The sequence below is a fragment of the Coregonus clupeaformis genome, chromosome 33, assembly GCF_020615455.1.
Source record: "Coregonus clupeaformis isolate EN_2021a chromosome 33, ASM2061545v1, whole genome shotgun sequence".
Lineage (NCBI taxonomy): Eukaryota > Metazoa > Chordata > Actinopteri > Salmoniformes > Salmonidae > Coregonus > Coregonus clupeaformis.
This window is the reverse complement of record NC_059224.1, coordinates 3,757,149-3,769,779: the sequence shown is the minus strand read 5'-3', so window position 1 is coordinate 3,769,779 and position 12,631 is coordinate 3,757,149. Positions and strand designations below refer to the sequence as shown.

The following is a 12,631-nucleotide window of genomic DNA, read 5'->3' as shown; positions in this document are numbered from 1 at the left end:
GCTATCTGTTCCACCTGTATCTCCTCCTCAGTGCTATCTGTTCCACCTGTATCTCCTCCTCAGTGCTATCTGTTCCACCTGTATCTCCTCCTCAGTGCTATCTGTTCCACCTGTATCTCCTCCTCAGTGCTATCTGTTCCACCTGTACGCGGGGGTGAGGGCCGGCGGTGGTATCGGTGATGAGCTGGAGGACCCGGCGGGAGACCCCTACGAGCTGTGGCGTATCCTCTTTGACATCACCTTCTTCTTCTTCGTCATTGTCATCCTCCTGGCCATCATTCAGGGTACACTACGACCAGGGTTGGGGTCAATTCAGGAAGTACACTGAAATTCTCTTCAATGCTTTTCAACAGATAACATTTTGAATTAGAATTAGAATGTGTTTTACTTTCTGAATTGACTGGAATTTAAATGGAATTGACCCCTGAATTTCTTGATACTGTATCACATTAGTTTTCTTGAATTTCCTGATGTATACACAATTCAGCTTTTGGCTGCCATGTACACTAGAATAAACTCAAATTAAACTATTACTAGGTTCTTTGGGGGATCTAGGATCAGGTCCCCCCCCGTCCATGTAATCTTACCCGTTGTGATCTAAAAGGTGTGATCCTAAATCAGCACTCCTACTCTTAGGCCCCTGCTTTTCAGAACAGCTGAGAGGACTTTCCCATGTAATCCTTGTGAAGTTAAAATGCTGTCTTGTTCAATACTACAGGTTTGATTATTGATGCGTTTGGGGAACTGAGAGACCAGCAGGAGCAGGTGAAGGAGGATATGGAGGTAAGAGTTCACCTGGTCTCACCTAGAACCTATCAATGTTAGGAATAAGCATATTCTTCACAACAGAACATTGCATCTTCTTGAATAAACGCAATATGTTAGGGGAGGGGAATGTATCTGATTGGCTAAACACATTCCATCCTCTTACTGTAGACTAAATGCTTCATCTGTGGTATTGGAAACGACTACTTTGACACGACACCCCACGGCTTTGAGACCCACACCTTACAAGAGCACAACCTGGCCAACTACCTGTGAGTACATAGTGACATGATGACGTTGTTTAAGCACATACGACCAGAGCTGTGCCATAAAAGGGTCTCGTGTTTGAATTTAATTAGATGTGCTTAACCAAGGATGCTCTGGATGAAAGCCTGAGCTAATATTTGATCAAACTGGCCACCTTTGACACCGCTTTTCTCCTTGCGCAGCTTCTTCCTGATGTACCTCATCAACAAGGACGAGACTGAACACACTGGTCAGGTACGTACAAAAACAAATGTCTTTATCATATGAACACAGGTCTCAATCTCTGTAATTGAAACAACGTTTCACTCCTGAAACATTAGCACTAGAACTATGGAGTGATTTCAGTGCCAAAAGAAATTGTATTTGAATTCCATAATTTTGAATTTTTATTAGGATATTGACTTTGAATGGAATATGTTTGAATTTGTAATGCACAAATTGAATCATTGAATTCATAAATTGATGTTGTATTTCATGATTTGAAACTGAATTGAATGAATATTGCATTCATTTTTAAAATTCAATTTCAATTTTAATTGAATATTCAAATTCAATATTTATATATTCCTTTTCAATACGGTAGATGTTGCATTCATTTTCTGTGTATCAAGTTTACAAACTATCATTTCAAGTTTATGAAAGTTTCATATATTCAACTTCTCAGATGCATTCAGATTCAGTTTTCAAATTCAGTTCTCTAAATTCGGATTCAAAACCAGAGACAACATCCTGGTACTTTGCCAGCCAGGAAAGGTAGAGGAGCACAGACAGAATCAAACGCTCTCTGTGGTAAACAGAAGCTTCTGGTGAATTCTGAAGCCAATGTGGAATGGTTAATTAATTTTTTCCCTATGAATTTGGCTCTAGTGTTTGAACCGTTTTGGCTATAAGCCATTATGACCCCATTCCTGAAAGCTAAGACTCTCTGGAACATGAGTAACTGGTCTGAGACCTGACAAATTGCATTGTCTGGCGCACAGGAGACCTGGGTTAGAACCCCATCTGTCAAACTAACACGTCTTCAGGTCTCAGCCAAGGTTGCTCATCACGTGCATGGATCACCAAACCACCTCTGTTGCACTCTCATTAAATGGTGCACAGATCCTTCTGCTTCTGTTTGCCACTGAAAGTGTTGTTGTGCAGGAGGCCTGATTTGGAACCCAGTTAGTTATATTAGTGCCGTGCTCTCTGAGTACGAGGTCAAAGAGGGGTGAAATGTAACAGGTGGATAGATAAACCATGCTCTTTTGATGAATAACTTTGCTAGAGACTTGAAGACTTGTGTTAGCTTCCAGAACTAATCCCTATGGGCTTTCGCTAAGTGGGCTTACACAGTCTTGTGACATGCAGGAGACCTGGTACGAACCCAGTCAGTCACAAAAGAAAGATGAAATAGGGAGTGGAAAGGCTATCCTTAGAAGGGCTATGATAGGGCTATTCAACTGTATTCTCATGGGGGCCAAATTATGTTTTTTGTGACACTCCTTTCTAACATGTTCTTTGCGGCCTGTGATCATCATAGATGGGAACAGAACCCACTGGGCACAGACGTCAATTCAACGTCTATTCCACATTGGTTCAATGTAATTTCATTCAAATGACGTGGAAAAAACGTTGATTCAACCAGTGTGTGCCCAGTGGGAAGGCATGTCCATGTTCGAGAGAGTCTAAGCTTTCAGGAATGGGATATAGCTATAATAGCTTATATTGGTTCAAATGCTAGAGACAAATTCATAGGAAGACAGTAAATGAAACATGCCACATTGGCTTCGGACACCGCCAGAAGCTTCTGTTTACCACAAAGCGTTTGATTATATCGGTTCTCCTCTACATTTCCTGGCTTGCAAAGTACCAGGATGTTGTCTCTGGTTTTGAATCAGAATTTATCAAACTGAATTTGAAAACTGTTGAATATATTAAACTTTGATCAACTTTAAATAATATAGTTTGTAAACTTGATACACAATGAATGCAATATCTACCATATTGAAACTGAATATATAAATATTGAATTTTAATATTTAAAAAAATGAATGCAATCGCTCCATAAACCGCCAACGATGTCATGCCTTCTGAATGTCATGTGAATTTCAAATTGAAATATTGCTGCCATTTTTAAACTCATGTCCCCCTTTGTCCTTGACTTTTCCTAAATGCTGTTGTCTATTTAACACACTACACAATTTGACTTCATGTAAAATTACCTTTTCTAGTTGAAACACCTTTTCACTCCTGAAACATTTTAACTCTTGTGTATTTCCCTCTTCCTCGACAGGAGTCGTATGTGTGGAAAATGTACCAGGAGAGATGCTGGGACTTCTTCCCTGCTGGGGACTGTTTCAGGAAGCAGTATGAGGACCTGCTTGGGTAGAGAGGACACCTAACACTACATTACCCAGCTACCCTACAACCCTACCTGGGTAGAGAGGACACCTAACACTACATTACCCAGTTACCCTACAACCCTACCTGGGTAGAGAGGACACCTAACACTACCCAGTTACCCTACAACACTCTCTGGGTAGAGAGGACACCAGAACACTACCCAGTTACCCTACAACACTCTCTGGGTAGAGGACACCAGAACACTACCCAGTTACCCTACAACACTCTCTGGGTAGAGAGGACACCAGAACACTACCCAGTTACCCTACAACACTCTCTGGGTAGAGGACACCAGAACACTACCCAGTTACCCTACAACACTCTCTGGGTAGAGAGGACACCAGAACACCACCCAGTTACCCTACAACACTCTCTGGGTAGAGAGGACACCAGAACACCACCCAGTTACCCTACAACACTCTCTGGGTAGAGAGGACACCAGAACACCACCCAGTTACCCTACAACACTCTCTGGGTAGAGAGGACACCAGAACACTACCCAGTTACCCTACAACACTCTCTGGGTAGAGAGGACACCAGAACACTACCCAGTTACCCTACAACACTCTCTGGGTAGAGGACACCAGAACACCACCCAGTTACCCTACAACACTCACTGGGTAGAGGGACACCAGAACACTACCCAGCTACCCTACAACACTCTCTGGGTAGAGGACACCAGAACACCACCCAGTTACCCTACAACACTCTCTGGGTAGAGGGACACCAGAACACCACCCAGTTACCCTACAACACTCACTGGGTAGAGGACACCAGAACACCACCCAGTTACCCTACAACACTCTCTGGGTAGAGAGGACACCAGAACACTACCCAGCTACCCTACAACACTCTCTGGGTAGAGAGGACACCAGAACACCACCCAGTTACCCTACAACACTCTCTGGGTAGAGAGGACACCAGAACACCACCCAGTTACCCTACAACACTCTCTGGGTAGAGGACACCAGAACACTACCCAGTTACCCTACAACACTCTCTGGGTAGAGAGGACACCAGAACACCACCCAGTTACCCTACAACACTCTCTGGGTAGAGGACACCAGAACACTACCCAGTTACCCTACAACACTCTCTGGGTAGAGAGGACACCAGAACACTACCCAGTTACCCTACAACACTCTCTGGGTAGAGAGGACACCAGAACACCACCCAGTTACCCTACAACACTCTCTGAGAAAGACTAACTCACTTGAACCTTAACGGAACATGACAACTAGCTCCACATAGCTCTTCTGCTGCCGTTGTATCCATCATACAGTTTCACCTATCGAAATGGCCAGCCACTACCGAGGAGAGACTGACGATGAAGACGATGATTGGACTTGGTGTTTGGATTTATATTGAAAGTAAAGTCAAGATAAGTCACCTGCCACGGTGACACCATGTCGATGACACCTTGTTCGCTCTTTGAACACACATGGTTTTATATTAATTTGATCTGTTATGATGACACTTGCTTAACCCCAAAACTGTTGAACAATGTGTGTCGTGTGGTAGAGTGGAGACATTGATATGTGTAGGGTTACAGCTTGAGGGGTGATTGAATGCACAAGCTATGATATTAATACCCTAGATATTAACTGAGAACCAAAATACAAGATTGACGCTAGAATGTGAATTGTGGTGGTGATAAATGATGAAACTTCACTAGAAATTAAATTAGACCCATTCTACCTTTTTCTTGAACTTGGTCTGAATCTGATTAGCTTTGGTGAGATGAGACATTTAAAAAAAGGGGTCCCTCAAGAGTAAGTCTTGAGCCCATTTATAGTTGTTTATCGTGTGCCAATGTGCCTTAAATGAGAAACCTTGACACCCTTAGTGCTCTAGGTTGTAGATTAGAATGACCTAGCTACAGTAGGGATAGCTTTTTAGGAAAAAAATAAAATATATATATGTTGTGTAAAATCTATATACCCATTGTTCCCAAACTATAGTGTCCTTGCCTGCCTGTACACAGTTCTTTCCGTAGTAGAAATTACACGCTGAGGAAAAAACACAGTTCAGGATTTATTGAACACACAAAGACAGAAAAGCAGTGAGCTGCTATTGTATGGCTATTTATATATGTAGTAGCTTTGGTAAACTGCATTTATCTTCGAGAAGGGAGGATGGAAATGACTAAAGTAACCAATAAACCATGTCTGTATTCCACGGGCTGTCAACTGACTCACAACACCGATCCCATTACAGAAACCTTTCAGAGGGGAAATCTGTGTGACTCCCTTTCAGTGTCTGACAAGGCAAAAGGAATAGAAGATCCATCCTTTGAAGGGTACAAAGCGCGGTTAAACACCAGCATCAGCTCACAGAGCTCTGCTGCCAGACCCACAGTCCCATCTCTGTAGCCACAAGCCACTAGTTCAGGCTATCAGACCATCCAGGGTAGTCGGTAGGATGGAGACAACATTTGTGAAAAGTATATTCTATAATTGGCTATCTTAAATCAACAATGCCTTCATCCAAAGTCGATCTAATGATTGTCCATCATGAAATGTCAATTAATGAATCTGCTGTTATATAAGCAGTGCTCCATGTCTTGACTGTGCAGTGGTGGAGTAGAATATGATGTAAGACTGTTAGGGGGCTGAGTTACGGAGCTAAGGGAGGTACTCCTCATCGTGACTGTTAAGGCTGAGTTGCGGGCTGAGTTGCGGGCTGAGGGGGACTGGACGGTCCTGCTCCCAGGCCAGGCTGTGTGATAGGGTCAGAGGTCATCGTGACTGTTAAGGGCTGAGTTGCGGGCTGGAGGTACTCCTCATCGTGACTGTTAAGGGCTGAGTTGGGGGCTGAGTTGAGGGCTGAGGGGGACTGGATGGTCCTGCTCCCAGGCCAGGCTGTGTGACAGGGTCAGAGGTCATCGTGACTGTTAAGGGCTGAGTTGCGGGCTGAGGGGGACTGGACGGTCCTGCTCCCAGGCCAGGCTGTGTGACAGGGTCAGAGGTCATCGTGACTGTTAAGGCTGAGTTGGGGGCTGAGTTGCGGGCTGAGGGGGACTGGACGGTCCTGCTCCCAGGCCAGGCTGTGTGACAGGGTCAGAGGTCAGGAGATCATGCTGTCCAGCCAGTCTTCCAGGTCCTCCTCTGTCACCACCTCCTTTGCTACCTCTGCCTTAGGAGGTGCAGCCACATCCTCCTTCTGAATCTCCTCCTTGACCTGCTGTGTCTCCTGCTTCTTATCCTCCCTCTCCTCCTCTGGAACCAGCTCCTCCCTCTCCTCTAATGCTGATGGAAAAAAAAATAAACCACAGAAAGTTGCACTCTCCCTAGTACTCACACAGATAAAGTGGATGAACCAACAACATTCCATCTTGTTTCTCTGTATGTTGCTAGCAAATTATCAACGCCTTTCTTTAGGTTACTGTTAAGTGATGGGTTGTTGAAGCAACAAGGTATTTTTTCCCGCACTGAATTGATCTGCAACCTTGTATAATCTAATTACAACGTTGCAGAACAGTACTCACGTTTATCTGGAACCTCCACAAGCCTGCCAGAAGGTTCTGAGACTGGGCTCTGTAGGGTGAGCAGCTGGTCCAACTCCTTATCCATGTCATCCACCACAGGAGTCTTGGCTGCTGAGGAGCCCAGAGGAACAGTGCATGGGGCTGTGCTCACAGCACAGGAAACGCCAAGGCTTGGAGTAAGGCCTTTCTGAGCTGCTGGGACAGGAGGCTTGAACATACCCAGCGCTACAGAGTCCTGTTTGGGTGCCAAGGTCATAGTGGGTAGCTCCACCGGAGAGGTCACCTGATATATAACCACAGGATTAGATTAATCATCTGGATTCAACCCAAACACACTTGGTGACTGACCATTACATTACCCATACTTAGACAATGACTATCTGGGAATGCTCTGATAACAGAAATAATTCAACACTTTTGAGGTTTCCATGGTAATATTACAACACTTCTGAATACGCTAGTCTAGATGCCCGAGGTAGTCAATGTGTCCAACACCAAACCCAATGGAGCAAAAAGGTTGAAGTCAAGTAAGTCAGACTGCATCAGTACCTACCTGGACTAGTTCAGGCTCCAGGTTCAGTCTGAGGTGAAGAGGCAGCTCCTGTAGAGACTGGGCCAGGGCTGGGAGGTCCACAAACACTGCTGACAACTGAGGGAGGGGGAGATAGAGAGGGGGGGGGAGAGAGAGGGGAGGAGAGAGGGGAGGAGAGAGAGAGGGAGAGAGGGAGAGAGAGAGGGAGAGAGGGGAGAGAGAGAGGGGGAGAGGGGAGGAGAGAGAGGGAGGAGAGGGAGAGGGGGAGGGGGAGAGAGCACTGATCAACTCCTGAGACAAAATAGACTAGTACCAAAACAACACCCTAGCCACTACCTAATCACTGTCTGAAGACAGATAAACACATCAAACACTATTGGCAACAAGATCTTATTGAGCACTGGTAGAGCTGACTGGACCGTTCACTGAGAGAGAGAGAGAGTGATCTATACTGGAAAGACAACTTGAAGAGGAACAGAGGAAAGGCAATACCATATTTACCTGATTGGTCGCCAATGAGTCCATCTCCCACTCCTTCTCCTCAGAAAAACGGAATTGAGTGAAGGAGTCCCCTGAGCACGAGAGAGAAAGAAGTGACTCTGAAACCAGGCTACTGCTGCCCCTTGCTACTTATTTATGATTTATTTCAGATATTCATATCATACAGTTTATTTCATTAAGCTACATCTTAACATATGATACAATATAATAAAGATTGCATGATTTCATCTTTCCTTCTGTAAGCCTATCAGTCATTGTTGAAAATGTTAGCAGGCAAACCACTGTTACTATGGTAACACTGACAATGAACACTAGGGGTCACCAAACAGTCAGTTACTAGGGGTCACCAAACAGTCAGTTACTAGGGGTCACCGAACAGTCAGTTACTAGGGGTCACCGAACAGTCAGTTACTAGGGGTCACCAAACAGTCAGTTACTAGGGGTCACCGAACAGTCAGTTACTAGGGGTCACCAAACAGTCAGTTACTAGGGGTCACCGAGAACAGTCAGTTACTAGGGGTCACCAAACAGGGTTGGTTTTGCAGTAAGACAATGATTCATAGAAAGTCTTATGAAAGCAGACTCGATTCCTTTCACTGGCAGTTTTATAATAAGCACTACAGAACTCATTTAGTAACTCTCTTTCCACTGAGGGGCATCAGAGACAAAGAACAGATACAGGTAACTGGCAAAATAAAGGAAACCCCAACATAAAGTGTCTTAATAGGGCGTTGGGCCACCACGAGCCAGAACAGCTTCAATGTATCAGGTGTATAAAATCGAGCACACAGTAGAATGGCCTTACTGAAGAGCTCAGTGACTTTCAACATGGCACCGTCATAGGATGCCACCTTTCCAACAAGTCAGTTCGTCAAATTTCTGCCCTGCTAGAGCTGCCCCGATCAACTGTAAGTACTGTTATTGTGAAGTGGAAACGTCTAGGAGCAACAACGGCTCAGCCGCGAAGTGGTAGGCCACACAAGCTCACAGAACGGGACCGCCGAGTGCTGAAGCGTGTAGCGTGTAAAAATCGTCTGTCCTTGGATGCAACACTCACTACTGAGTTCCAAACTGCCTCTGGAAGCAACATCAGCACAATAACTGTTCGTTGGGAGCTTCATGAAATGGGTTTCCATGGCCGAGCAGCCGCACACAAGCCTAAGATCACCATGCGCAATGCCAAGCGTCGGCTGGAGTGGTGTAAAGCTCGCCGCCATTGGACTCTCGTGCAGTGGAAACGCGTTCTCTGGAGTGATGAATCACGCTTCACCATCTGGCAGAAATTGTTTTTCTGCCACAACATACACTAGGGGTGTGATGTTTAAATGTTGAAATTAATTTGGGATCATTACGTTTAGAAAAAATCCCTAACTAATTGTTGTTCTTTTTACAAAATTAAAATCCCAGTGCAGTTATCACAAAACTACCACTAACAGGTCCTGATCATCATAAAGGCAAAACATTTAAATTGAACAAATACCTAACGCAATAATGCTGTAAGTAGGAGATATGCATCTTTCAAATGATTTGCCTCGGCTATAAAGCGCTCCACACGTCATCGTCGTTAACTGTTGGAAAAATGGCAGAGTGAGACGAGGAAGCGACAGCAGCGAAGACCTGTACGGCAATACTTTGAGAAGTTAAATGAGAAGGTGATGAAATGCAAACTTGGCGAAGTGTAATTGAGCTGCAGTGGCAGTACAGGTGCAATGCTGAAAGGGAGGCGCCGTGAGACCAAACCCGTTGCTGGCAGCAGAGCGATAAGGGACGGAGTGAGAAAATCACAGCGCTCATTACAGAAATGATTACAGTTGATATGCAGCCATTGTCAATGGTAGAGGATGTCGGCTTCAATACCCTGACGGCCTATCTAGAACCAGACTACAAGATGCCATGTCGAAAAAAACTGTGAAGGGTCCTGATGGAGACTTGTACAATGATCGCTCTGCAAGTACAAAGCGCGAGCTCTCAAACACCATACGTGGCGTTAACAACAGATTGCTGGACGTCTATGAACACGCTGTCGCACATCACTGCAACGAGCCATCACATTGGTGAGTGAAGTCCCATGTACTGACCACTGAGAACATGGAGGAGAGGCACACAACAGAGACCCTAAAACGACATTAATACCACCGTTGCTGATTGGATGGGGGACAGCAGTAAGGTGAGCTCCGTCGAGCTGGTAGGTAGCCATGACTGCGGTTCATTGAACTGCATTGCCCCCTAGCAGTCATACGCAGGACCATTTCTGAAATGTGAATTCACCTCATTTTAGTATTGTAAAAAACAACAACATTTAAATTATAAATAACTGGCAGATTAAACGTCAATAAAACATGTACATTTGTCACATCCATAAGATACACACTGCGGCCCTCTGCTGTACACGGACAGGCCAGCAGAGACTGATGTGACCCACACAAACACAGCATCCGTGTTAACCAGGCCGCACCCTCTGTGTAAGCAAAGCATGTCGTGTTGATAGTTACAGTAGAGCGGCTGGTTTCCCTGGTAAACAGCCAACCGTCAGAGAGGCAGGCCCAGTGTCAATACTTTAATAATGCACCCTTCCTTCCTTCCTTCCTTCCTTCCTTCCATCGAGTAAAATTAGCCTACGTATCATAGATTTTTAGAACCAGGATTCATGTCAGAAGTGACTATAAGAATGGTTGCATTTTCAAAGACTCCGGCGACGGCTGCATTCTCTCTCTTTCACAAGCAGCACTCAACACCACTAAAGCCCTGGCCTTCTTTTAATCCAAGAAGTGGTTAAGGCTACCCATTGAGGGATACCGCTAATATGCTTCTATGTCATGCTTTTTTAACCAAAGCAGTTAAACACGCTGGGACACAGGGAGGCAGAGGACCACACAGGTCGTACAGTACAAGGTTGTGACAATGCCATGGGGACACATGCTCTTTACAAAACACACAGATCACAAGGGTTGCCCTAGAAACACATAGATCACAAGGGTTGCCCTAGAAACACATAGATCACAAGGGTTGCCCTAGAAACACATAGATCACAAGGGTTGCCCTAGAAACACATATATCACAAGGGTTGCCCTAGAAACACATAGATCACAAGGGTTGCCCTAGAAACACATAGATCACAAGGGTTGCCCTAGAAACACATAGATCACAAGGGTTGCCCTAGAAACACATATATCACAAGGGTTGCCCTAGAAACACATAGATCACAAGGGTTGCCCTACTTTGTAGCAGGATTTAGCCATCAATAAATCACTGTGAAGCTAACTGCAATTCAACTCTGGAGTGAAGAAAGCAAGTCGGTAGAGGACAGCGATTTAGATCACTTCAGCCAACACTGCCAGGAACAAGTGAGACGATGTTTGTGAGAATCAGTTGGAATCCAGCCAGCATAGAGTTCATAATCACATATGAGCCTATGTAACAAGGTTAAGCACAAAACGGTTCATTATTTGTAATTAAAAAGGTTCATGAATATACAGTGCATTTGGAAAGTATTCAGACCCATTGACTTTTTCCAAAGAAATGTTTGCAAATGTATTAAAAATAAAAAAAACTGAAATACCTTATTTACATAAGTATTCAGACCCTTTGCTATGAGACTCGAAACATTTTGCTCAGGTGCATCCTGTTTCCATTGATCATCCTTGAGATGTTTCTACAACTTGATTGGAGTCCACCTGTGGTAAATTAAATTGATTGGACATGATTTGGAAAGGCACACACCTGTCTATATAAAGGTCCCACAGCTGACAGTGCATGTCAGAGCAAAAACCAAGCCATGAGGTCGAAGGAATTACCATAGAGCTCCGAGACAGGATTGTGTCGAGGCACGGATCTGGGGAAGGGTAACAAAACATTTCTGCAGCATTGAAGGTCCCCAAGAACACACTGGCCTCCACCATTCTTCAATGGAAGAAGTTTGGAACCACAAAGACTCGACCTAGATCTGACCACCCGGCCAAATTGAGCAATCGGGGGAGAAGGGCCTTGGTCAGGCAGGTGACCAAGAACCCGTTCCTCTGTGGAGATGGGAGAACCTTCCAGAAGGACAACCATCACTGCAGCACTCCACTAATCAGGCCTTTACGGTGGAGTGGCAAGACGGAAGCCACTCCTCAGTAAAAGGCACATGACTGCCCGCTTGGAGTTTGCCAAAAGGCACCGAAAGACTCTCAAACCATGAGAAACAAGATTCTCTGGTCAAGATTGAACTCTTTGGCCTGAATGCCAAGCCTCACATATGGAGGAAACCTGGCACCATCCCTATGGTGTTGCATGGTGGTGGCAGCATCATGCGGTGGAGATGTTTTTCAGCGGCAGGGACTGGGAGACTAGTCAGGATCGAGGGAAAGATGAACGGAGCAAAGTACAGACAGATCCTTGATGAAAACCTGCTCCAGAGCGCTCAGGACCTCAGACTGGGGCAAAGGTTCACCTTCCAACAGGACAACGACCCTAAGCACACAGCCAAGACAACACAGGAGTGGCTTTGGGACAAGTTTCTGAATGTCCTTGAGTGGTCCAGCCAGAGCCCGGACTTGAACCCGATCGAACAACTCTGGAGAGACCTGAAAATAGCTGTGCAGTGACACTCCCCATCCAACCTAACAGAGCTTGAGAGGATCTGCAGAGAAGAACAGGAGAAACTCTCCAAATACAGGTGTGCCAAGCTTGTAGCGTCATACCCAAGAAGACTT

At 45.1% G+C, this 12,631-nt stretch overlaps 2 protein-coding genes across 2 annotated transcripts in view; one reads left to right on the top strand and one right to left on the bottom strand.

Annotated features, from left to right (window-relative positions):
* Positions 1 to 5,595, top strand: part of LOC121548540 (ryanodine receptor 3) — a 128,897-nt gene extending 123,302 nt beyond the window's left edge. The window contains 5 exon segments of the mRNA XM_045210126.1: positions 128 to 284; positions 719 to 783; positions 937 to 1,037; positions 1,215 to 1,266; positions 3,308 to 5,595. Of these exon segments, the coding sequence (XP_045066061.1) occupies positions 128 to 284; positions 719 to 783; positions 937 to 1,037; positions 1,215 to 1,266; positions 3,308 to 3,403 (471 nt within the window). The 3' untranslated portion in view covers positions 3,404 to 5,595.
* aven (apoptosis, caspase activation inhibitor) overlaps positions 5,439 to 12,631 on the bottom strand; it is a 55,676-nt gene continuing 48,483 nt past the window's right edge. Inside the window, exons 3-6 of the mRNA XM_041860007.1 lie at positions 7,938 to 8,008; positions 7,458 to 7,553; positions 6,905 to 7,187; positions 5,439 to 6,665 (exon numbers count right to left, since the gene is read on the bottom strand). Coding sequence (XP_041715941.1) covers positions 6,484 to 6,665; positions 6,905 to 7,187; positions 7,458 to 7,553; positions 7,938 to 8,008 — 632 coding nt within the window. The 3' untranslated portion in view covers positions 5,439 to 6,483. The remainder of the gene's footprint in view (positions 6,666 to 6,904; positions 7,188 to 7,457; positions 7,554 to 7,937; positions 8,009 to 12,631) is intronic.